Source organism: Protomyctophum bolini, assembly GCF_963924005.1.
Source record: "Protomyctophum bolini genome assembly, chromosome: 5".
Taxonomy (NCBI): domain Eukaryota; kingdom Metazoa; phylum Chordata; class Actinopteri; order Myctophiformes; family Myctophidae; genus Protomyctophum; species Protomyctophum bolini.
In genome coordinates this window covers 40,836,481-40,863,516 of record NC_137866.1, presented here as the reverse complement: position 1 = coordinate 40,863,516, position 27,036 = coordinate 40,836,481, and the positions used below count along the sequence as shown (strand labels likewise).

The 27,036-nt window shown below is 41.5% G+C and overlaps 1 protein-coding gene across 2 annotated transcripts in view; it reads right to left on the bottom strand.

The window, feature by feature from the left end:
• LOC308315320 (copine-9-like) overlaps positions 1–27,036 on the bottom strand; it is a gene marked incomplete at both ends in the record, with an annotated part of 80,010 nt that overhangs the window by 50,656 nt on the left and 2,318 nt on the right. Inside the window, 4 exons of one of the 2 annotated variants that reach the window (XM_080763253.1) lie at positions 2,925–2,964; positions 4,283–4,386; positions 10,428–10,474; positions 24,339–24,379. In XM_080763253.1, coding sequence (XP_080619379.1) covers positions 2,925–2,964; positions 4,283–4,386; positions 10,428–10,474; positions 24,339–24,379 — 232 coding nt within the window. Of the gene's footprint in view, positions 1–2,918; positions 2,965–4,282; positions 4,387–10,427; positions 10,475–24,338; positions 24,380–27,036 lie in introns of both variants that reach the window. The other variant, XM_080763252.1, reaches the window with a different exon arrangement.

The window sequence follows — 27,036 nt, the reverse complement described above, 5'->3', positions numbered from 1 at the left end:
GTGCGTTAGTAGTATTTTAATATTTTCATCAGGCACAAATTAGACGCCTATATTGGCTAAGGAAGGACCAATATAGGTCTGCTAGCTGCTAGGCTAACAGGCAGCTGAGAGTATGAAAGAAACGTACAACTAACTGAAACAGAAGGGAAGAATATAAGTTTGGCGTGGGACTCGGTGCCATGGGACTGCATGGGAGCGAGGGCTGGATAAGATATACGTATGCCACATGAAAAGACGTTCGTTGCGATGTGCGAACGTGAATGACTGAACGGACGGCAGCCTAGTTGTTGCCATGGGAATGGGAATATACAACCGTAACTTTGGTGAACTGTCGGCAATGGTGAGTGACACAACTTATAAATAGCCGATCTACAAGCTCACGGCAGAGAGCCAGCGACGCGTTGTGAGCTTGTGGATTGGCTATACTACTGTATACAGTATACACTTTTGCTTCCCCGCAGGCTGTAGCGGATTTCGGGTGGTTGCGGATATATAAATTGGATTAATTAATGAATGCGGTCTGATAACGGGCGGATTATAAATATGCACACTCGGATTCGGGTGACAAAAAAGCTCATCCGCTGATCTCCAATACTCTCAGAGTTAAAGCCTCTCAGGGAACTGTGAGGTCCCTGGAACCCACTTTCAGATCCACTGACAGGCATTTTATACACGTCAACATCCTATTCATGCCAACATCTTATTCATGCCAACATCTTATTCATGCCAACTTGAGGTGATTGCTAATCGTCGCTGTCAAGCAGGGCCGTTTTTTTTTCATGTATCCCTTACATGGGCTACTGGCCACATGTGGCCCCCACCTAGCTTCTTAATTTTGATCTCAAAGTGCACCAGATTGAAGCATTTTCATGGCAAATTTACAATTTTTATCCGGCGTGGCAAAGCAGGAGGGGGGGGGGGCCTCTGTATAATATGTTGCCTATAGGGCCTCAAAAGGCCTAGAACCGGCACTACCGTAGGACCACTACCAGTTGACCTGTAGTAAGTCTCATGGTCGGGGGGGTAGGACCAAGGGATTTGGGATTTGTTTATAAACATTTCATGGTATTTGTTTATAAACATTTGTGATTTGTTTATAAACATTTGTGATTTGTTTATAAACATTTGTGATTTGTTTATAAACATTTGGGATTTGTTTGTAAACATTTGGGATTTGTTTATAAACATTTGGGATTTGTAAGTCTCATGGGGGGGGGTAGGACCACTACCAGTTGGCCTGTAGTAAGTCTCATGGTCGGGGGGGTAGGACCAAGTCTCATGGGTTTTGGGATTTGTTTATAAACATTTTGGTATTTGTTTATAAACATTTGTGATTTGTTTATAAACATTTGTGATTTGTTTATAAATATTTTGGGATTTGTTTATAAACATTTGGGATTTGTTTACAAACATTTGGGATTTGTTTACAAACATTTGGGATTTGTAAGTCTCATGGGGGGGGGGGGGGGTAGGACCACTACCAGTTGACCTGTAGTAAGTCTCATGGTCGGGGGGGTAGGACCAAGGGATTTGGGATTTGTTTATAAACATTTTGGTATTTGTTTATAAACATTTGTGATTTGTTTATAAACATTTGTGATTTGTTTATAAACATTTGTGATTTGTTTATAAACATTTGGGATTTGTTTGTAAACATTTGGGATTTGTTTATAAACATTTGGGATTTGTAAGTCTCATGGGGGGGGGTAGGACCACTACCAGTTGGCCTGTAGTAAGTCTCATGGTCGGGGGGGTAGGACCAAGTCTCATGGGTTTTGGGATTTGTTTATAAACATTTTGGTATTTGTTTATAAACATTTGTGATTTGTTTATAAACATTTGTGATTTGTTTATAAATATTTTGGGATTTGTTTATAAACATTTGGGATTTGTTTACAAACATTTGGGATTTGTAAGTCTCATGGGGGGGGGGGGGGTAGGACCACTACCAGTTGGCCTGTAGTAAGTCTCATGGTCGGGGGGGTAGGACCAAGGGATTTGGGATTTGTTTATAAACATTTTGGTATTTGTTTATAAACATTTGTGATTTGTTTATAAACATTTGTGATTTGTTTATAAACATTTGTGATTTGTTTATAAACATTTGGGATTTGTTTACAAACATTTGGGATTTGTTTATAAACATTTGGGATTTGTAAGTCTCATGGGGGGGGGGTAGGACCACTACCAGTTGACCTGCAGTAAGTCTCATGGTCGGGGGGGTAGGACCAAGTCTCATGGGTTTTGTTTATAAACATTTTGGTATTTGTTTATAAACATTTGGGATTTGTTTATAAACATTTGTGATTTGTTTATAAACATTTTGGGATTTGTTTATAAACATTTGGGATTTGTTTACAAACATTTGGGATTTGTTTATAAACATTTGGGATTTGTAAGTCTCATGGGGGGGGGGGGTAGGACCACTACTACTGGCCACATGAGGCCCCCACCTAGCTTCTTAATTTTGATCTCAAAGTGCACCAGATTGAAGCATTTTCATGGCAAATTTACAATTTTTATCCGGCGTGGCAAAGCAGGAGGGGGGGGGCTCTGTATAATATGTTGCCTAGGGCCTCAAAAGGCCTAGAACCGGCACTGCTGTCAGGCAAAAACCTTGTCCAAAACAGCATATATACCTGTATTCAAATGCATCTTAGTTAATACTTTTCATTGGTTCAATATTTATAAAACCCACAGACACACTCAACCACTTCCAACCTGGCAGCAGTATTTTGGGTGTGTCAATATAGGCATAGAAGTTCGATAATGTTCATAAATGTTCTACATTGAAAATCTACAAGCTTATGCAATGGCTTGTGAGCTTGTAGATCGGCCATTTTCACTACTTTTGCATGACATTTTCATACAACAAAGTATAAAAGGAATTAATTTATATACAATAACAAAATATTCACGCTTACGTGTTTAGACATGCTACAGCTTCTGGAGTCTACATTGTACCTGTAAATAGAACATATTATGATTGGTAAGACCGTTTGCTAATAAGATCCAAAGCTAAGTTAATTTAAGGTACAGTAAAGTTTATTTACGGTATAAAGCATCAAGGTACTGTATCTACATTCTACAACAGTAGTTCTCAAATGTTTTCATGCCAAGGACCACCAAATTGATATATATTTGGCTGTGGACCTCCATCTGAAATGGTTTTGTGGCAGGGACCCCCAGAACCGAAGATTTGTGTTAAATCTGCATAGTATTGCTATTTGTTTTTTTTGGCTGTGAGCTTGTAGATCTGCTGTTTTTGAATAGCCAACATATACATGAATAATGGGCTTAAAATAATCGTGATGCTCTATTGAAGGGACATTTCACTGCTGGAAGAAACTGCAGGCACTCAATGTTAATAGTATTTGTAGTATAATTAAAATATTTGTTGTATAATAACAGTAGCACAATTTGAAATTGTGCTACTCTCTGTGTCTGTGTATTTGACTAGGGTTTGACTGGATTGCTCAATTCCTACAATGACCATAATGCTTTGGTACACTTCCCCTCCTTGTGGAGAGAGGGGAGGCTGCGTGGAGGTGTGACTTTGTAGTACAGGAAGGAAGTGAGACCACATTTTCATGACACATTTTGGTCATGGACATGACCCCACTTTGAGAACCAATGCTTTACAAAGAATTAAATCATGACAATAAATATGTAACAGTAAGATACTGTACAGTACAGTACATATTCTCCATCATGAACCATCCAGACCTCTCAGGTCGACTGGGACAGGTCTGCCTTCTGAAAACCAGAATCAGAACTAAAAGGTGGAGAAGCAGTGTTCAGTACTTCTTTTTACCACTATTTGGAACAAACTTTCAGAAAAACCTACCATCTTCTACAACTACAGAGCTGTCTGTTTGCCATGTTTTCTGTACTAGTTTTATTGCACTCTCCTAATGCTCTGTCCTTGCATGCATAATCAGGTTTTGTAGTGTTATAGAATATATGGATGGTGCATTTATATAGCACCTTTATCCAAGGTGCTTTACATACTGGTAGATGGTTAACCTGGCGTGAAAAAAAAAATCTGGCGTGAATTAGGTCCTAATTTTTCAATAAATGATAGCGCTAAATGTGATATGTGTGTGTTAGGCTGCACAACAGTGACACTTGGTTTTGAAAACCAACTAAATGCTATTTCCGTGCTCAGACACAGGTAGCCAGCCAGCCAGCCAGCCAGCCAGCCAGCCAGCCAGGCACACACAAAGCTACTTAAGGAAGTGGTTGCACCACTTAAAAAGAAAGATCAGGCGGTGTTACTTACACGTCAAACCTCAGGTTTTGTTTCTCTTCAAAGTAGAAGTCCAGGAAGAACTTTCGTACAAAGTCCGGGTTTAGAGTGTTGTCAATCACCTCTGTCCTGCCAGACTGTCACCAAACAGATACAAACAGTCACCACACAGATTAGAGGCCTGCGGGTGGCGGATTTAGCCGCAGGTAACCGCAGTTTAGGGTGGATTTCATGGGTCAATTAAATATATTATTAATTAATATTGGATAAACCGCGGGTGAAATACTGCAGGGAATTAATTCATGGCATCTTTATTATTATAGCTTTTAAAACGCCCAAAATATTGGTGTGCGTTAGTAGAATAAAAAAAATACATTATTACATACAATTACACATCCAGTGTACAAATTAGCTGCCTATACAGTATACACGTTTGCTGGGGTCCGTGCAAAACAACAACATGGTGGCCTACAGGCAGCGGTTGGTGCGGTAAATACAAATTATATAATTGATTATATATAATCATGATGATATAATTCATGCGGTTGGATAGCGGGCGGATAATGAATGTGCACACGCGGTTTCAGGTGACAAAAAACTCCATCCACAGGTAACAAAGATACAAAGTGTAACCAGACAGATACAAACTAGACACTGAAACTATCATCACACATATTATTGTGATTGATGAAGATGACAAGGAACAAAACCTTGTATGTCCGAAACCCACAGAGATGCAAAGTGTGATCAATACGTGGTTTCTACCCGACAGTGACAAAACACTAGATTGAACTAACGTTCCTGAAGAAACATATACAGAAGCATATTGTTAGTTCATGCAGCAGGGCACGGGAGTCGCAAACGTCTCAGCTGTAATCAGCTGTCAGTATGCTGATTGAAAGCAATCAGCCACGCTTTCCTACACACCAGCTGGATGTCTTCAAACTTCCTACAACTTAACACTAACAAGTCAGAGATTCTCCTGTTTGGCCCTCTCGCCTCCAGAACCTACCTACAAAACTGTCTGGACTCCTTGTCAGCAAATGTCACACCAGTAGCCAAAAATCTGGGTGTACTACTCGACTCTGACCTCTGTCTTGAGGCCCAGATTAAATCTGTCAAATCCAGATCAGAGGCCCAGATTAAATCTGTCAAAAAGGTGCTATATAAATAAAGTTTATTATTATTATTATTACCAATCACAGCTCATTTCCTCAACAAGGCGGTCCGTTTAAATACGGCTCCCTCACTAGATCTCAGCTTTTCAATTGCAGCCACACGCTGCTGCTGCTGCTGCAGCTGCTGAGGCAAAGCTTGCCTTCCCGACCCCATCCTCCACTTTATAGTTCAGTTTTGGATTACCCAAACGTTTAAACTGAATGTTGAACTGGAATTAATTTGTGCATGGCTCTGAACTGAATTCTGTTTCTGGCAAACAGCGCCCCTACTGGAACTAAATAGTAATTTACTCGTGCTCAGATACACATACGGACATTGCTGGTAAGCTGGTTGTAGGAGTGGTTGCACCACTCAAAAAGAAAAAAAATTGCATGACTCAAAGTTTATAGTTCAGTTTAGTTGATTAAATGTCTTGCTATATGGGCTAACTCTTTTATACCTGTAAGGGTATTTTGCATAGAATTCCCTGATTTTGCTTAGCATGTTGCTTAGCAAAATTTAACATCTTAAAGATCGTCTACCGCCAAGTTTAACTGTATTCCATTTGTTGCATTAAATCTACTTTGATGTGAATGTTGACTTTGACTGAACTCACTGTTGTTGACGTCCAACTATGTCATTCCACTATAGCATAGCTCCCCGCTGCACTTCAGTATCAAATAAAACCGATTAAAAGTTAAATATTTCAAAAAGTATAAACCTTTTCAAAAATCTCATATTATTCCCCAAAATCAGAACATGTTAACCCATTTAGGACGGGAACCCCTTTTGGTTGTTTTACCTTTCAATCCGGGAACCCCTTTTAGAGTAGGAGTTCTTTCATACAGTACAGGTATATAGCAACCTAATTTTGTTGCAATCTTTGAAGATTTTCAGAAAAGTTTTAGAATCGGCATCAGGTCTAAATGGGTTAAAGTTTGAGTTCATCTTCTGGGAGAATTTATGACCAAGCTGGACCAATCAAATGTTTTGATGAGAATATGATGAAAATATAATAAATAGTCTAATGTAATACTAAGAAGTGGAAAAAAACCCAATAACAACAGCAACAACAAATTTAAAGTTTTCTCTGAAACACGATCTCTCCCATGACAGAAATTCCATTTTATGTCCTGGTAAAGTCCATGAGCTAATATACATGTCCACGGAGACATGACGTAGATTCTGACGCCCTCCCGTCCCGTCCCAGCCCCCACGGCCCACCTTCCCCAGAACGCCCGTCCCAGCCCCCATGCACGGTCCACCATCCTCGCTATATCTCCTCCACAATCAGTCCAGTAATCCCCCTCGCTGGACCGTTCCATCTCTGTCCCCGACAACATGGTGTAATGAGCTATTGATCCGCAGCACTGCCTTCAGAAACAGCCTCAATACCCCCTGCTCATGTCCTTTAGTCCCAACTCCACCCACCATCCTATCCATTATACCAAGCCAGTTTATTGGATCTCGGAACCGTATACCTGGCGATATCGACCCAGCAGAGAAATCCTGTGGTATATCCCCTCTCTGCGCTTCTATTTTAGCGGCTGATAATCTATCGATGGGGGACTGATTGGTTAATAGGTGCTGATGCATTGTGTGTGAACTGTGTGAGATTGTTTAGTTACCCGGGAAAATGTGTCTTAATAGCAGGGGGTAGGGGTAGCTGTAGATAATCTATACAGTAAAATATTCCGTGTGAATGTATCCATGGCATTTGTACCATGTTCTCAGAGTTAAATGAATACTTCAACCCCGTGAAGCCCTTGAATTCGTGAACAATGTTTGTTTTTTCTTCACAGTGAATCAATAATCCAAAACAAAGACAATGCTTTGAAAATAATAAGTTTTGCTGTTGTTGATCTTGGCCCCCATTTTTCGATTCTTCATTCACCATGAAGAAATGCAACACACACAGTGTGTGTGTGTGTGTGTGTGTGTGTGTGTGTGTGTGTGTGTGTGTGTGTGTGTCCTTTAAATCTGAATGGCTTCCTGGCCCCTGGCAAGATACAGTCATGGTCACACAAAACTTGAACCGTAAATACGTCTGAGTCAATGAGAGCCGGCTGACCGCCTTGTGAACAAACACTATTTCTGAACGATTGCGTCCTTTGTCAGTTAATCAGGAATATAAAAGAAGACATGACATCTAATGTAGACATCTCAAAACAAACTGGTCAGGCTGCTACTTGGCTAAAAGTAAACTGGCCCCAGTAGAAAAAATCTGGAACTAAGGAGGAATTGACGGACCGCAGCTGTGGCCCAGTGCCCTGCCCTTTTCCTTTGACCAGCCTACAGGCTTCATCTGCGTTTTGCCTTCTTTTTCTGGGACACGACTCATTGTACTGCTCACCTTGTGACTTCCCAACCCTCTATCTCCATCCCAACCCTCTATCTCCATGTGAATGGTTCTTGTCATATCTTTCTGCATCCTCAAGCATTTCTGTTTTTTTCCCCTCTCTATCTCTGTCTCACTATCAAGGCGTGATGTGCTAACGAGGTATTATGTCAAAGCCAACAAAGGATTTGTCTGGGTTTGCTCTTAAGCGCTCTCAAACGCATTTATGCACTCACAATTTCGCTGTATGTGTGTGCTAGCAAGGGCCCACAGCGGGATGTTTGCTCTGTTGATTATGGTGCAAGTTCATGGTGTGTTTTTGATTAGGTCCTGTCATGTATAGGATGAGGGCGTGTGAGGCGTCTATAAACCAGCGGATCGGTACCATCAAAGCCCCGACGACACACATCAGCGCCAGTGGATAAATAACGCCTCCGGAAAGAAAAAAAGGCAAATTGGCAGGGTAGACAGGGTTTTGAACTGAAGGTTGTTCGTGCGTACGTGCGTAAGTGCGTGAGAGGGTGTGAGAGAGAGAGAGAGAGAGAGAGAGAGAGAGAGAGAGAGAGATTGAGTAGAGGAGGTGAATGGAGGACGTTTGGATGCCAAACCCGATACATGATGTTTGACGAGACCAACAAAGTACATTTCTCCTTGGTCTTTTCTTTGGCAGGTCTAGTAGACAACTCTTCCATTTTAATTTGAGTACACGCTGTGCTTTCCTCTGTGCTCGATCTACAAGCTTACAGATCGACTGCTTTTGGCCTTGGAGTTCAAACCTCTCTAACAAATTATAGTGCATGGGGTACATTCCGTTTTATAGTCATCAAAGCATTATGCTGCAAGAACAATTCTGCCGCTGGATTTCAGCTACATTTTCGGCCAAAAAAAAAAAAAAAAGACAGAAGCCCCAGCCTGCCATGCATCTGTCCTTGCAATATGTTCCAATAGTAATGCTAAATACTAGAGAGATAGAGAGAGATTGAAAGAGTGTGAGAGATTGAAAGAGTGTGAGAGAGTAGAGGAGGTGAATGGAGGACGTTTGGATACCCAAACCACCTCATACTGATACATAATGTTTGACGAGACCGACAAAGTACATTTCTCCTTGGTCTTTTCTTTGGCAGGTCTGGTAGACAACTCTTCCATTTTAATTTCATTACACACTGTCCACTGTACACCTCTGTCCTCTATGTCATGGGCCACAAACAAGCGATCTACAAGCTTACAGATCGATTGCTTTTGGCCTTGAGTATTACCACACATGTGCCGCCAATAAACACTGTGATTGCGCATGGGGAAGCAATCGCACGCAGCCCGCGCCCTTGATATAAAAACGTTAATAAACATTTTGGGTGAGTGAAAAACGGGCTTCGTGATTTGGTGCATATACGAACGGTCATTGCATTGGTCAATATCTTTGTGCAAATTCAGATGAATTGCTCCAGCCACTTAGAAGGGGGCAATCTCGTGATGAGGAGAGTGTTGCAGAGGACGCAGTCTGAGGATTAGTAGTTAGATAAATAAAAAATCACACCTGTGTGAAGTGAGGGGCGCTCTTATACATCATCATGCATCATCTCATACTGGCCAATCAGAATGCCTGTTGCCTGTGATTGGTTAGCTGATTTGCTCGTTTACATGACGTAAATTTTCACTTCAATGTCAATGGCGTTTAATGTTTTGATGTTTCATTTACGTCATACTTAGCTAAATTTTGACCTAATTTCTCCGTTCATTGTCAATGGAAAATCTTGAGATGTGTAGGAACAAGATTTAGCAGACATTTGACCTGAATTCCCCTTTCATTGTCATCTTTAGACGTGTGGGGACAAAAGCTGTATATAGGAGGGGCTAACACCCCTCAAAAAATCACACCTGTGTGAAGTGAGGGATGCTCTTATCATTAGACATCATCATACATCATCTCATGAACAACTGAATTTATGTGATTGGTTAGACGATTTGCTCGTCTACATAAAATATTCCCTTCATTGTCAATGGCATTTAATGTTTGTGTTGGCACAGATTTACGTCATATTGGCGGACATTTCACCTAATTTCTCCTTTCATTGTCAATGGCAAATATTGAGAGATGTGTGATATGTGAAATTTGCAGCTTTGAAATTTCAAAGTCACTCAAGACTACAAGCTGCATGCCAAGCTTGTCTTTCCTGTACCTTCAGGTGTCTAACAAGAGAGGAAAAAGATGACGATTCCTCCCAGGAGAAGAAATATTCGTCCCCTTCGTGCATTAAACATGACAGGGATGTGGGACGTTTCCAATGCCAATATGCTAATATCTACGTTTCTACAGAACAATTAGCATTTGACTTCTGGCATTCTCTGCGGGGAAAAATCTTAAAATAAACATGCCTTATTTGAACTTGCTGAATGATGAAAAATACAAACACAAACAAAAAAACAACTACAATGAGTTTGGGTACATTATGCAGTCAGACACGGTCATTACAGGGGAATCAGAGAATCTATAAACTGGGTGCTTTTCTGAAAAGATTTCTTCCACTGTACAAATAGGGAAAGCCTTCCGATATGTCTATGTATATCGTGTAATCTGTAATGTATTGTATACTTTCGATTGTATACTTTTATGAATCTGTGTTCCAAACCATGTGATCATGGTCGTGAGTTAAATAAATGATGATATAGTACAGTTTACAGTACCTCTCTCCACTCCTTGGTTCCAGCCGCCTGCAAATACAACACGACCACTGGAGGGGTGATGGAGGGGGTCACAGGGAAGACAAGGGGAGAGGGAAGAAAAGAGGCGAAATTTAGAAGAAAGTTTATAATTAAAGCTGTGAGACAGACAGTCAGCGTGGTAATTAATTGCCCCAGACGATGGCGCATTCTTACAGCTGACAGGTACAAAACTAACCAAATCAATGGGATCCACGTCCAGTGTGATTACAGCTGAGGCAGAGTCAATAAGCTATTAACACCACTATTAGACCACCATTGTTAACCTGGAGTGCTTTATTAAATAGCAAGCGGGGGATGGTAACAGTAAATGCATTGCAGTGGTGGAAAGTAATTGATTACTTTTACTCAAGTACCATTTACCAAGTATATTTGAATCTTGGAATATTCAACTTTTACTGAGTGTTCCCATTTTTTCATGTTTACTAGAGCGGTGCCCGTTGGGCACTGGCCTACTTGGAAATGAATGCCCCATTACAGTTATGTGCCCCTTTTATGCCCATATATGGAGTTCTTTATCAGGCATGCCCAAATATGGATGTCAGAACATGCTTGTGATGTCAGAACAGGCCAGCTCCATAATCATTATCTTCATAATTATAATGAAGATCAATACACCGCGATTACAATGATGTTATCGTGGTGTATCAGGAGTCGGAATACCAATTCAGGACTGATTAGTTGATTGATTGATTACTATTATGGTATCAAACCCACACACGCACCCCCAACACCATTAACCACTAACCAGCATATAGGCACACCACCCACGAAAGACCAAGATTTGCTACATGCGTGCGTGCGTGCGCCGTGCGTGCGTGCCGCCCGCCCGTCCGTCCATCTGTCTGTCCGGATCTGTCTGTCCAACGTGCGGGCATTAGCTCTAATGAACTTTAGATGGTCTGTGTCAGTGGACAATTAAAAACGCATTTCCCCACCTAACAAGCAATTAACAGGAGGCAGATGAGGGCAGGCGGTAGGGCACCATGGCTTCTCACCACTGTAACAAAACACATTGTGATGATGACATCAACGTCAAATCCGGACACTCACTGGTCCATTTGTAACCTTCATTTATAGTTCATCGCACCTATTTCTCTCTCTCTCTCTCTCTCTCTCTCTCTCCGTTTCACTCATATGAATATGAAGAATCAACTGACTGAGAGAAAACTCTAATGTTACTGCTACTGAATTAGTTACATTTTCGCTAGAAACAGACAATACAGAGACACCTCCCCGACAACAACCCCCGAGACAGCTTGTTTATTTTTGGACCGCTTATATGAAACGATTTTAAGATGAGCCCATGCTATTCTCCATAGAGAAATTACTTCCGCGAACAACGGGAATCGAGGGGATGAGCGAGTTACGTCAGGACTTCGGTGCTCTATAAAAGAGCTCTTACAGATGGCGGCAATTTGTAACTGGCCACGTTTACTGTAGAAGTTGTTGCATGAAAGATCAGAATGTAACACCTTGCGGCCCACCCCCATCTGATTAATGTCGCTGTCAACGGTCTGATAGTGTGAAAGCGTCCCACAACAATATTCATTTTACCAATCGAATCCGATCAATTTTACCGGCTTCACGTCTAATTTTCACATTGTTTTGTTGGAGGAGCTAAGATGCAAGTGAGGAATATGAGGATGAATGAAAGAAACAGAGTTCCGTCAGGACAACTCAAGAATGGATGGAATATATAAACTGGAAACTGGTGAAACATACTTAAGGCCTCCTATGCCTATATTAGATTGTTATCACCATGACACTTCCCCAATTGATTACTTACACGAAGACAATGATTTATTGTATTACAAATTTTACATTTTTAATGAGGCATTATGTAGGAAAATATGCAAAATAATAGAAAATATGAAAAAGCTACTACTGTGGAAGGGTTATCATGTATTCATTTACTTGTATTGATCCTATAAACCAGGGGTAGGCAACCTTAGGCACCAGTGACAACATTGGCACAAAGGAGGGTGATCACTGGCACACTGGCAAGTGTGTGAGAGAGTATTTTTGGTTTTAAATAAACAATAAAGAAAATGCAGTCAAATAAATGTCCCTCACATTTGTGTGTAAATTACATCCTGCATTCTACATTCATTAAAACTGAACTCTGTTATTGCCCTGAGTCTAATGATCATTATAACAACGTAATGATAAAATATAAGCAAAATATGTTGGAATCTTTCACTTGGTGTCATTAAAATTAATTAATGTTGATATGGCACACTGACGATCTAGAAAATAAAAACATGTAATTTAAAAAAGGTTGTAGACCCCTGCTATAAACAATTTAATATAGGTCTCGTTTTTCCCACCAATTTTGGACCATTTGGCTATTCTGAGTGGCCAAAGAGCATTGATCACGCCTCCAGGTCTTTAGTTTACTCAAGTTAAGTAATAAGACCTGGTACTTAAGACACGCAAAATACAGCCCTAAGGGTCAAATCTCTGCCAGGAGACATGCCCTAAGCCCTATACAGTAATAGTGTTGTAATGCATTGAAATGTACAGCCATGACCAGTCGTACCATGTCTGTCTCCCTGTCTCTCAATTGGTCGGGGGGGGTAGGACCAAGGGATTTGGGATTTGTTTATAAACATTTTGGTATTTGTTTATAAACATTTGTGATTTGTTTATAAACATTTGTGATTTATTTATAAACATTTTGGGATTTGTTTATAAACATTTGGGATTTGTTTACAAACATTTGGGATTTGTAAGTCTCATGGGGGGGGTAGGACCACTTCCAGTTGACCTGTAGTAAGGCTCATGGTCGGGGGGGTAGGACCAAGGGATTTGGGATTTGTTTATAAACATTTTGGTATTTGTTTATAAACATTTGTGATTTGTTTATAAACATTTGTGATTTGTTTATAAACATTTTGGGATTTGTTTATAAACATTTGGGATTTGTTTACAAACATTTGGGATTTGTTTATAAACATTTGGGATTTGTAAGTCTCATGGGGGGGGGGGGGTAGGACCACTACCAGTTGACCTGTAGTAAGTCTCATGGTCGGGGGGGTAGGACCAAGTCTCATGGGATTTGGGATTTGTTTATAAACATTTTGGTATTTGTTTATAAACATTTGGGATTTGTTTATAAACATTTGGGATTTGTTTATAAACATTTGTGGCCCCCACCTAGCTTCTTAATTTCGATCTCAAAGTGCACCAGATTGAAGCATTTTCATGGCAAATTTACAAATTTTATCCGGCGTGGCAAAGCAGGAGGGGGGGGGGGCCTCTGTATAATATGTTGCCTAGGGCCTCAAAAGGCCTAGAACCGGCACTGCTCTCATTCACATTCATTGTCTACCTCTCTCCAGTCTTTCACTCAGAATTCCATCATTTGTATTCCGTGAAGATTGAAAAGTCCTTGTGTCAATTACAGTTGTATTCGCACTGCAGTCAATACAAAGTTGTGATTTGAAATGTAACTCTCTGCCTCACATTTTATGTGCAACTTAACTAACTCCAGGCAGTGGGCAGTTAACAGAGTATTGGTATGTTGGTGTTGATTAAAATATGTTGTTTTATATGTTGATTACAATACAACTAGCACATTATCAATTTGATTAACATCTATTGAGGTGATTTCACCAAAGCCAAACATCTTCCACTAGCAATTGGCCAGTTCACACAGACAAAGAACAGGCACGGCACAAATGCATCTATTTCCTTTTCTTACTGGGTTTCGGAGCTCAAAGTCACAGGAAATGATTGTCTCTCCCCAAGGGCACATGATAACAACACCTAAACTCGACAGGGGACTTCTATAAATGTGGGTCTCTCTTGGTGTCGACCGTGTCCAGAGTGTGGCCCATTTGACAGATTGCATGCTTTATGGAAAGTGACTGGGATAGGAGGGGCCCATCTGGCCAGGCAGAGAACGGCTAAATCATCAGGGTGATTCCCTGCCTCTTAACAAATTAAGACCTGAGGCCGATTCTACAAAAGAATTCCCTCGAAATCAGTAGTTCTCACACTTAAAAAAAGAAGGGAAAAAATTGCACACGTACAAGGTATATGTGTATATTTGCTATTTTTTAATAGCCAACGCAAAAAAAGAAAATCTAAAATGACACAGAGGCTTTCCCGGTTTTGATGGGTTAACTCCATCTCAGACTCCCGGACAACGTTCTGCCTGGAAATGGACGGGCACACCGTTGACTCTGAAATGAAATGAATCAGCCCGACAATTGAGAGCCACATTAAGCTGTTATTTGGAAGAGCTGGCTGCTCTAGTGTGGCAAAGAAGACTCAAAAAGCCTGAGTTAGTTGAGAGCAGGTGCCGCACACCTAAAATAGCCGTCCAACAAGCGTCTCATGTCCCACTGCAACATGTCTCTCAGCTCTGTTTAGTTCAAACAAAGTCATACAACAGCAGCACGACAGCATGACTTGACAGAGGCAGGATCTATAAGATACACAAACAATTCAAGACCAGAATGAAAATCCTTTCTGTATTTTCATATAGCAATTAACGCCACAAGTTGATCAAGCCTAATTTAAAAATGGCAGGTTCTCTTTTTTGTATTATTATTATTCTTTGACTTATCCGGCTAATGCCAGGTGAGCTGACAGCAACAGTCACCTGTGTGAAGGCTTAGGGCCGATTCATACTCCTATTTTACCGCTGTCTCGGCGCTGTAGTGCCGAAATGATTTCGGCTCGTCAGAAATTCTCAGTAGCACCGAAGAGCCGACTTCAGGACGGTACCCGCCCCCCCGAACCTCAAATAACGTCAAATTGTAGGCTCTACAGAGCAGAACCGACTTTTATTCGGCTCTAAAATAGGAGTATGAATCGGCCCTTAGATTACGCTGTGGAATTCTGCTGCCTGTCTCCTGGACTTGGCGCCACAGTAACAACTAGCCTAATCACAGAGGAGGCAGACAGAGGGACAGTGTGGTGAGCAGAACCAAGACTGCTCATGGGCTTGAGGTGCAGGGCCAATGAGATTGGCTGGGAAGAGGATATGAATGTGTGTGTGCGTGCGTGTGTGTGCATGCGTGCAGCATACGTGCATGCATGTGTGTGTGTGAGCTGGATTGGAGTGGGAGGTATAGGATGTGGTGGATGATTTACACCCACACAGCAGCTTAGGTGGGACGAGGTGGGCACAGGCCTCACTAATCTGCTGATGATCTACAGCCAGGAGAAGGAGGAGGCCAGCTGCACCACAGAGGAGCAGCTAAGACCAGAATGCATGATCACAAAACCCTGTGTATATGGAGGTGGTGACTCAAAGTCGGAATCAATTTGACCTTCCCAGACCAGCAACTTGTAAATCACTGTACTACTGTAAAAGTGTTTAAACTTCACCCACATCACCCACATAAACATGGGGTCAGGACCCATTTGTGGGTTGCGGATACATTTTTATGGGTCCCTTTATTTTATTTTCATTCCTACATTATTGTTGTTTTCAATTATTATAATTTAATTTGAAACAAATAAAATAAAAATCGTAGGAATTCCATAAATTAGAAATAAAAACAAAATGGCTTAAGAAGTGGTGAAAATAGCCGATCTACTAGCTCACAATGCAGCGCGAAGCAACGTGTTGTGAGCTTGTAGATCTGCTATTTTCACTAGGTCCCGGGCAAACATCATTTCTATTTTGGGTCTCAAGCTAAAAGGTTTGGGAACCACTGGCTTAACCTATTAAAACGGGAAAGCATCTGTGTCATTTTATATTTTAGCTATCATCTCTGTTGGGTGGAAACCTCATATGTCCAAAACTGTTAGGGCTGTATTTTGCGTGTCTTAAGTACCAGGTCTTATTACTTAACTTAAGACCTGGAGGCGTGGTCAATGCTCTTTGGCCACTCAGAATAGCCAAATGGAATTGATCACGCCTCCAGGTCTTAAGTTAAGTAATAAGACCTGGTACTTAAGACACGCAAAATAGTCTTCAAAACGCACCACTTTGCGGTGCATTTAAGTCCCATTTCAGAAATAGCTAAAGTTAATTGATTTACTTCCAGTTACTTGCTGTCAGCTTCATAGAACACTACAGTATAAGCTCTATACTGTAAAACTTTCATCTTGTGATAGTAATTTCCAGCTAGCACCACAGCATGGCCAGCAGCATTGTCTGTCTGCACAGTTAAACCTATTACAGTAGATTTGCCACTGTGTCCATGGACTTGCACATGTGTAAACTTGCAGAATTTACATTTGTGAGTTTGATGGCTATATTAACAGCCAAGAGTTGGTTTGCACCAACAGAGATGCTTTAGATCTCATTAGGAGACCAATTATGAAGAGACCTCCAAACCACTGAGTGACCTTTAATAAAGCTCCGAGCTTCACTCCATTCACCATGCACAACCAAGGTAAAAAGAGGGTAAGGGCACCAACGTCATTTTCGCCATCATGCAATTCCAGGCGGCAGATCCGTCGCACCATGGGAGCCAAACTGCACCATGGGAGCCAAACTGCACCATGTTTATTTTCTAAGCTGTGGTACGTACACGACACAGTAAAAAAGTAAAAACATAATTTTGACACATTCTGTAAATGTTTTTGAAAAAATACTCCTAGTATGATCATAGTACCTGATGATCATGTTTTATGGGGGGGGGGGAGGGGGGGTCACGGCACTACATTGAACACTGATCTGTCTTGGACATAATGAGGTAGACATTGCTGGAGGAAGGTGCCATTCTTTGCACGTGCCCAAAATGTCAGTTTCCGCCTATCTCCTGAAATCGTTGGGCTATCACATTATTAGTGCTGCTTGATGGTTGCACACACACTTTTCCAGAACAGGAGATTGTTTGTGTCTCATCCAATCCGTCACTGTAATAACAATGCAGGGTTCAAGCGTACGCGAGCGCCCCTAGCTCTTAAAGGGAATGGAAGAAGACAATCTGATTAGCATACTAGTTTGTGTTATGCCCAAAACACACTCATGACTAATTCAGAGGCTTAATAACGCACCTATAGTGGCAGAGCTTTGTGCACAGAAAACGTGCCTTCTGACTAGCGACATATTGAGAGACCCCCCCACCACCCACCAACGCACCACGCACCCTGTGTTTAGAATGTATACCAGGCATAGATGCTCTAAATAGGGCACTCTGAGTTAAAATAACACTACATTTTACTGTTTAGTTTAGATCAGGGTTCTGCAACCTTTTTTAAACTAATTGCCATGTTTTTGTGCAGGATGGAATTTACATACAAATGTGAGGGACTTACAAAATGTTTAAGATTATTTTAAACAAAAAAAATCCTCACTCTCACACTTATGCCAGTGTGCCAGTGATCACCCTCCTTTGTGCCAATGTGCCACAGGTTGCCTATACCCCATGCCCTGGTTTAGATAACGTTAATCTATTCAATGAGTTCACAAGTTTATGACAGGGGAAAATGATTACACGTGTATACTTATTACATATTGCAGTCCCTAACAACTCTAAAGAGAATGAACACGCATAATGTGTTCGTGTTTGTATAAATGTATGTAGATCTAGACTTGACTAGACTGTCTTGTATGCTTGACTGATTTTTTTATTCATGGGAACTTTGCTTTTTGTTTTGACCTCGCTTTAATGCGAGGTCAAAACAAAGAAGGGGTAGGACCCGATACGTTTTTAACTAAACTTCTTCCTATTCCTTTTTCGAACATAAACTAAGGATAATAGATTTTTTGTTTTTTTTATTATTATTTTAAATCTAGTTCTTCCTTTATTTCCTTTGTCTGTTCATTTATGTTTAAAAATGTTCGGAATAAATAAATAGATGAAAAAATGAAAAATAAACTTAAGGAAAGACACAATAAATAAATAAACCAAACAAACCAACTTGCCCATTTTCAGACAATCATAATCCTACCTAAGGTTCTTGATCTTAACTGGCTTTATCTACAGTATGGTCTGAAATTGGAATCTTTATCAGCATAGCATCAAAATCATGTAGGAACTTAATCATCTTGTGTGACTTAAAAAGAAAGTTAGTGTTGAAAGTTAAACAAAGTGAGTACAGTGAATGGTTTGAAATTGAAGAGGAAAAAAACTCCTGAATTTCATTATTTTTTATCTGCGCCCCCGAAATAACCTTTCATAGTATTGCATTTATGATATACGATAGAGACTATCTCTGAACAGCCCATTACTTTCGCGGGGATCCCCATTCCTCTTTTGAGCCTCTTTTGGACTTCAAGGTTGTACTTTATTGTTACATCTTGTGTACAGGTATATAAGAGTAAAACTTATTTTTGTTTTGGCTTCCTTACAGACAATGCAGCAGCATAACATAAAAAAATAACAAACCCACAGAAAGCACAGCAAACAAGAATAAAGAGTGCAAGGAAGAGCAATCAAAGTGTAAAAAATAATAGTAACATAATTATGTGCATGTTTTCCCTGTAGTAGCAAAGTTAGGTAAACATTTTGTCAACAGCTTCACAGTAGGTTATGTTCCATATATACAACACAAATTTAGTTTAAGAAGGTGCAATTGAGGCTATGTTCCATACAGCAAATTTAGTTTAGAAGGGTGCAAATTGATCATGATAGTGGGTGAGGGGTGGGGGACTAGCGTTTTCCTTTGCCCGGTTTCGCTTTGGTTCTTAGCAGTTTGTTCATGTATCTGATTGTTTGGGGGAAGAAGCTTTTTTGCAGTCTGTTTCCAGGTGGCTTTGAGACTGCGAAAACGTTTTCCATGCCGCAGCATCTCAAACAGCCTGCGGTTGGGATGGCTTGGGTCCTTCATAATTCCACAAGCTTTGCTGACACGTTCGTCATACAGTGCTTCGATGGGGGTGGAGATCACATCCGCTGATGCGTTCGGCTGTCCGCACAACCCTCTGCATTGCTTTGCGGTTGAGGTCGGTGCAGCTGCCATTCCAGGCCGTGAAGCAGTCAGTCAGCATGCTCTCTGTGGTGCCTCTGTAGAAAGCTTTTAGGACTTTGGGGCCCATGCCAGCTTTGTTAATTAAGTCTCCTCAGGAAATAGAGGCGTGCTGTCTTCACCACCCACAATGTCTGTACTGCCCAGGTGAGATCCTCAGTGATGAGTGGTCTCTGGGAGGTCTCCTGTAGTTGAAGATCAGCTCTTTTGTTTTGTCAACGTTGAGAGCCAGGTTGTTCTCCTTGCAGCATTGTGCCAGGTTATCCACTTCTCTCCTGTAGGCTTATTCATCATCGTCTGTGATCAAGCCTATGGCTGTGGTGTCGTCTGCAAACTTGATCACTTTGTTGGAGCTGAACAGAGCCACGCAGACATGGGTGTACAGGGAGTAGAGAAGGAGGCTCAGAACACATCCCTGGGGGGCTCCTGTGCTGAGGGTCAGAAGGGCAGAAGTTGTTGTGCCCATACTGACGTCTGTCTGTCAGGAAGTTGAGTATCCAGCTGCAGAGGTTTGTGTTCAGACCCAGACTCTTTAGCTTGGTGTCTAGTATGGGTGAGATTATGGTATTAAAAGCTGAGCTATAGTCTATGGAGAGCTGTGGCGATCGCGTCATCCGTGGATCTGTTCTGGCGATAAGTAAACTGTAGAGCAGGAGTAGGCAACCTTTGGCACTGGTGCCAACCTTGGTACAAAGGAGGGTGATCACTGGCACACTGGCATTAAAAAAATTACCGGTAAATAAACAATTAAAAAAAAACAAATAAATGAATTCACTCATATTTGTATGTAAATTACATCCTGCACATCATTCTACATTCATTAAAACTCTGAACTCTGACTGGGGGAGGGAGATAGGAGGCCTATGCTCTGAGTCTAATGATCATTATAACAATGTGAAAATATTTAAATATTTAACAAGGGAAAAGGTTATATTCGTGGACAATCAAAACATGTTGGAATTGTGGTGTGGTGTCGTTAAAGTGACACACTGACTATCCAGAAACTAAAAACATGGGACTTTGTTTCAAAAAGGTTGCAGACCCCTGCTGTAGAGGGTCGAGTGTGGGTGGCAATGTGTTGTTGATCATCTCTCTGACGAGTTTCTCAAAGCATTTGCTCACTATGGGTGTACGTAAGTGCTACAGGCCTCCAGTCATTTAATCCAGTTACTTTTCCCTTTTTGGGACCGGAACAATGGTTGCTGTTTTGAGGCATGCTGGGACTTTTGCACTCCCGGAGTGATTGATTGAGCATGTCCTTGAGAACACCAGCTAGTTGAGTGGCACATGCTTTGAAGACTCGTCCTGGGAGGCCGGCAGGGCCTGCAGCTTTGCGAGTGTTGATGCGGGAGAAGGACGAGTGGACGTCCAACTCTGTCACTGATAGAGGGACGTTCGTCTGTAGATCCGTAACCATCATATTCCAGCACTGAGGCGTGAACTGCAGATCCATTGTTAGGAACCCCGGGAGCTTGCTGGGGGGAGTGGGGGCTGTTGTTGCCAGGGGTTGTTGTTTGTTATTTTATTATCCAGGGAGTTGACGTTGGATAAAAGAATGCTGGGGACTGGAGAGGTGTCTTGTCAGGTCTCCGGTCGAGTCGAGCCTGCAGACCCGACCTTTTCCCCCGTCTTATACTAACTCTGTTCTCGCCATCGATCGCCTGAAACACCTATGCCATAATGAGGCTATGACATAGATTTCACGTATATTATTTTTTAATTATATGTTTTAATTTTAACCTGTGATTCAGAGATCCATTATAGGGCAGGATTCACTTACAGAATGTGATCGATTGGCAGTTCAATCATTGTCTCCAAACCAACTACGACAGCTGAACCCCAATCTGTGCTGTATAATAAAATTTGTTATAGAATAGATAATATACAAAATATTTCAATAGAATTCATGACCTGTCTCTCTCTCTGTCACTCTCTCCACTTCTCTCATCTATCAAAACGCAAGAATACAAACACACATACGTGCACACATACATGCGCGGCGCGCACGCACGCACGCACACACGCACGCACACACACACACACACACACAATGCAACTGGTAATTTGTGAGTGGAGTAATGGTGAAATTGAATTTTTCCAACAAGGCAGTGACGTACTACAACCCCTCCAAGGACAAAGTGTGTGTTATCAATAAATGAGATCAGGACAGCGACCGCACTGGTGTAATTTTATTATCTTTGTTGTTCATTCTTTCACCAAGCTATGATGTGTTCCCAAAAACATCTACACACTCACAAGACACCACAGAAACACAAGCATGCACGTGTGCGCACACACACACACACACACACACACACACACACACACACACACACACACACACACACACACACACACACACACACACACACACACACACACGGTTTAATCCATTAAAACCGGGAAAGCATGCGTGTCATTTTAGTTGGCTATTCAAAAATAGCAGATCTACAAGCTCACAGCACATCGATTGCTTCGTGCTGCGAGCTTATAGATCTGCTATTTAAGGTGAAAACATTTTTAGAATTAGCCTCAGGTCTTATTACGTTAATCACAGGGACTGGCATCATGGCATGGTAGATAACACAAACCTTCTAAAGCCATGGGGAACAGACCTGAGACGAATCAAATCCATTGATCATGATTATGAACAGAAAACAGTGAAATCAATTCAAGCTGCCACGATTTCAATGAACAGAAACTAACAATCCCCAAAATAACAGGTTTGGGAATGATTGCATGAAACCAACACCTGCGTGTAGTCTAAATGTTTGTAAACAAAGAAATCTGTCTATTGTCTCCGTTCCAAAGAATTGATTCCAAAATTATACTGTTGGTTAATAATGCATTGAATGGTTTAGGGAAAAAGCACGTCTGGGGACATGTCTGCTTTCTGAACCCAGATTGCTGTTGCCTTTTACAGAGGGTTTTTATTAATTTCCTGCACGATACTGTAACTCTGCCAATGAAGTTTTTTGACATGATTGGCGGTTTGAGTCCAGGTAAGTCGATGGAGACAGGCACAGGGACCAGAACGCGTTCAAAGAACGATCGTTCACGAACATGAATTTTCTTTGGCTGAACGTGAACTGAACTGTATTTCTTTTGATGAACGTCATTGTGAACGCGTTCATTTCTGGCGTGTGTGAACGTCACTTTCTCACGTTCAACTTCGTTCAAGAGTGAGTGAGCCTTCCAGGCGAAACCTCCGCTAAAACACACCCTAACCACTCCTTAATATCTAGCGGAAAACCCACCAATAAGTCCTTATCCAACACAAATGAACTAATCTTTCTCAGCCGTACAATTTCACTGGAGCGCACAGAGCGCATATGCACGTAGACAGCAGACACATACAGTCCTATACATGTCCCGACCCAAACACTGAGGAGGTAAAGTAAACGTGACGTTGTTGTGATTAAACTTAATGTGCCACGAAAAATAGCTGTCCAAAATAGCTGTCCAGATGTCCATACATGATCGCCTCGTTCGGTCAACAAAATATATCTATCTCGCTCCCTCCACAGAAGCGCAGTGATGCCTGATTTATTCTTCGTCGTACACGTGTTGCGGACGCAACGCGTTGTGAGCTTGTCAATCAGCTATTTTCAGCACGTGGAAATATGCAGGCTGTGAGAACTGAGACCCTTCAAAATAAAAGCATGCAGCTTTCACAAGTTGGCCCATAATAAAGACAAGGAAAAGGATTAAGAATTAGGTGGCATTTCACATTGCATATGAGCTATTTATTTTCTCCAAAATGTATTTTGTTTTATATATAATTGAATTGAATGAATTAATTTGGATAATGGTAATGGAGATATTGTACAAGTTGTCACTTTATTAATCTCCCAAGGTTTTTTTTATTATTCAATAAAGTCTGAGGTTATATATGGCTATGGGCTGTGGTAATAATAATAATAATATATTTTTTTAAAGAACGAAAAAGAACAAAGATTGTTCGTTTTTTGGAACCATGAACTTTAGTTCAAAATGTTTAATGATGAACCAAGAACTGTACTAGTTCCTTTTTAAATTTCTGAACTGTGAACTGAAATAGTTCATAAAATAAAAGAACTTTCCCAACACTGACAGGGACTGTCTCTCTCCATGCCGCTACAGTGCGCCAGACAGAATCTAACAGTGGAGGCAGTAGGTACTAGGTAATCACCCGCTGTGTGTAAATACCTCCCATGAGGTACACACTGCTCTTTCTTTCCCTGTTCCTGTCTGTCTGTCAGTTTCTCTCCATCTCTGCCAAAGCATGATCGGCACAAATTTGACAACCAATACACGCACTTTAGACTGGGGGGTGTCAAACTGCATCTACCTTGCTTAAGGGGTCAAATCTAGCCCACAGGATCATTTGGGGTAAAGGAAAACCAAGACAAATACAGAAATCAAACAAATACATACATACATAATACTTGCAATAATAGACCTTGCAAGAGAGCCATGTATTGCCCCCTCTATTGCTGAAGAAAGCAACCACTACCCTCTCGTCACCGTACTTGCAAACAAACACTAAAAGTTTGGGACTCTTATCCCAAGGCTCAGCCACGACGAGGCTTTGTATTTGACTGGTGTAACGAGGTTGGGCTTCTGATATTTGTATGAATATACTGTCATTTACTTATCCATGCACCGTGACATTGTGTGAATTATAAACTTATCAAATAATATAATGACAAACTCAAGCGGAATTGGAAGGCACTGCTGGTGTGTCGTGTGTGTGTGTGTGTGTGTGTGTGTGTGTGTGTGTGTGTGTGTGTGTGTGTGTGTCTGTGTGTATGCGTGCTCGCGCGAATTTTGATCGGCTCTGCAATTAATCAAACAAGCCAATCAAATGAAGCTATGGGACAATGAACTGCAACAGGGAGCAGGTGTGCCACCTTGTGGAGTGGAGTTATACACAGAGCCTATTAGACTCGCTGCTGTTGTCAAACAACTCACGAAGTAAGAAGACAAAGACAAAGACATTCATCATTTACATACCAGGATCAGACTTTGAGAACGTGTCCGAATCCAGGAGAGTCCTATAGAAACAAAGGAAAAACAGGCATAAGGAACGTCTAATGAGGGCATGGCTTCCATGTTGATGACCTCATGCTGTGTGTGTGTGTGTGTGTGTGTGTGTGTGTGTGTGTGTGTGCGTGTGCGTGCTTGCGTGTTCGCGTGCGTGCGTGTGACCGTGCGTGCGTGCGTGTGTGCGCGTGTGTTTGCGTGCATGTGTACTGTGTACACGCATGCGTGCCTTCATTTACCACAAGCCACACGAATAGAACAAACTTAAGGACTCTCTAAAACAGGTTCAATAGACGGTTACGGTGCTTCTTGAGCCCACAAAGTGACTACACCTGTTTCATGTCATACTTTATTTGCATCTGTGGCGTTGTTCTGTGGTTCAAATCCTTGTTATTGTTTTTTTTCCTATATGTATTGTGTTATTAATGCTGTGATCAGGGCGCCCTTGAAAAAGAGAGCTTGCTTGAATAAAGAAAGAGAGAGAGAGAGAGAGAGAGAGAGAGAGAGAGAGAGACTAGTAGTCTCATATTTGCATATTATTTTGAAGAGCCAAAAACCCACACCAGATGTTATGGTCTTATGTTAGTGCGTGTGACGATCCATCATCACTTCCTGTTTACCTGATCACAGCGTCGGCTCTGTGCTGTGGAATAAACCTGGTTTTGACCAGAGATGCCATTTACAGGCAATTGAAAGAAATAGATAGAATAGGTCTATATGCGCACAGCAATCAAGATGTCGCGATCCAGTGTTATTGACAACACCAGCTAGCAACCCAAAGCTACCATGAGTAGCATTACGACATGATCAACCAAAAGCACTATAAATGATCAACTGCCATACATCTACGGACTACGGCATTGGCGTTGTAGATCAACGCCAATGGTGTTTTATGTGCTCATAACCAAAAAGAAGGATCCTTAACTCCAGCTTTGTTTGTAATGTCACATCACAGGTTTACAGGTGTAGAAACAGTGTGAAATTATTTTTATATCAGCTTCCGAGTCCCATCATTTATAATTTTCAGTAAAGGGAAGAAGATAGATGGAAAACGGGTCAGATGTTCCTGATACGAGTAGAGTGAAATATATGCTATTATGACCATCAATGTTAAGATGACCCTTTCAATAGAGGAAATACTTACAGGGGTAACGGGAGTATAGGTCAGGACTTAATTTACACTCTCCAACTGCACGTTAACAACACACATTTCGAATGAGTCATTTATATGGGGACTACCCATAGATCCGACGTCCTGTTAGTCCGAACATGCAGTAAGGTTGGCGAACATGCACTGCTCCCGTGCTCAGGTGGAGCGAGATTAATTCGTGGCGGCGACGACTCGCCACGACGTATTTTTTTACGCCATGACGTAATCTTCATTATCCGCCATGGCAGAACAAAATCCGCCATGGCGAGTACAGAATCCGCCATGGCGCCGACTCGCCACGACCTATTTTTTTACGCCATGACGTATTCTTCATTATCCGCCGTGGCGAGTACAGAATCCGCCATTGTTTATTTTTTTTTTGCGTGCCATGGTGCAGGTTTTATTGTCCTAGTAGTACTATTCTCGGAATTATTTCATCCTCTTGTAGCGTAACGGTTAGCGCTCTCGCCCCTATAGTCAAGGCACTGTGCCGGGGCAGGTTCGATTCTTGCAAAAAACAAACTTTTTTTTTTTAAAGTTATTTTTTTACCCGTACATACAGTGTGTGTGCGTGCGTGCGTATACAGTGTGCGTGCGTGTATGCGTGCGTGCGTATACAGTGTGTGTGTGCGTGCGTGCGTGCGTGCTTCATCGTATTTATTATTATTACCTGCATATTAATAATAATAATAATAATAATAATAAATACGATGAAGCACGCACGCACACACACTGTATACGCACGCACGCATACACGCACGCACACTGTATACGCACGCACGCACACACACTGTATGTACGGGTAAAAAAATAACTTTAAAAAAAAAAAGTTTGTTTTTTGCAAGAATCGAACCTGCCCCGGCACAGTGCCTTGACTATAGGGGCGAGAGCGCTAACCGTTACGCTACAAGAGGATGAAATAATTCCGAGAATAGTACTACTAGGACAATAAAACCTGCACCATGGCACGCAAAAAAAAAATAAACAATGGCGGATTCTGTACTCGCCACGGCGGATAATGAAGAATACGTCATGGCGTAAAAAAATAGGTCGTGGCGAGTCGGCGCCATGGCGGATTCTGTACTCGCCATGGCGGATTTTGTTCTGCCATGGCGGATAATGAAGATTACGTCATGGCGTAAAAAAATACGTCGTGGCGAGTCGTTGCCGCCACGAATTAATCTCGCTGTCTCTCCCCGTGCTTGCGGTTATGTTTAGGTTAGGGTTAGAGTTAGGGACAGTAATTCTGATTATATGACAGCAACTCAATGCATTTAGGTCTACACATAAGCTATAAATACTACACTGCTAAATGAATGTTAATTTAATTCTGAGAGCTAAATATTACATCATTCACTGAGTTAGATTAACTGTATTTAATATGAACCAATCAGTGTATGTTTGCCAAATTCTATTACTTCCTCAGGGGAGCTTGTGTGCAACAATCATCATCATTATTATTCAATGGTAGGATTAACAATTGCAACCACAAGCAGTCTCACTGGGGCTTTGGGGTTT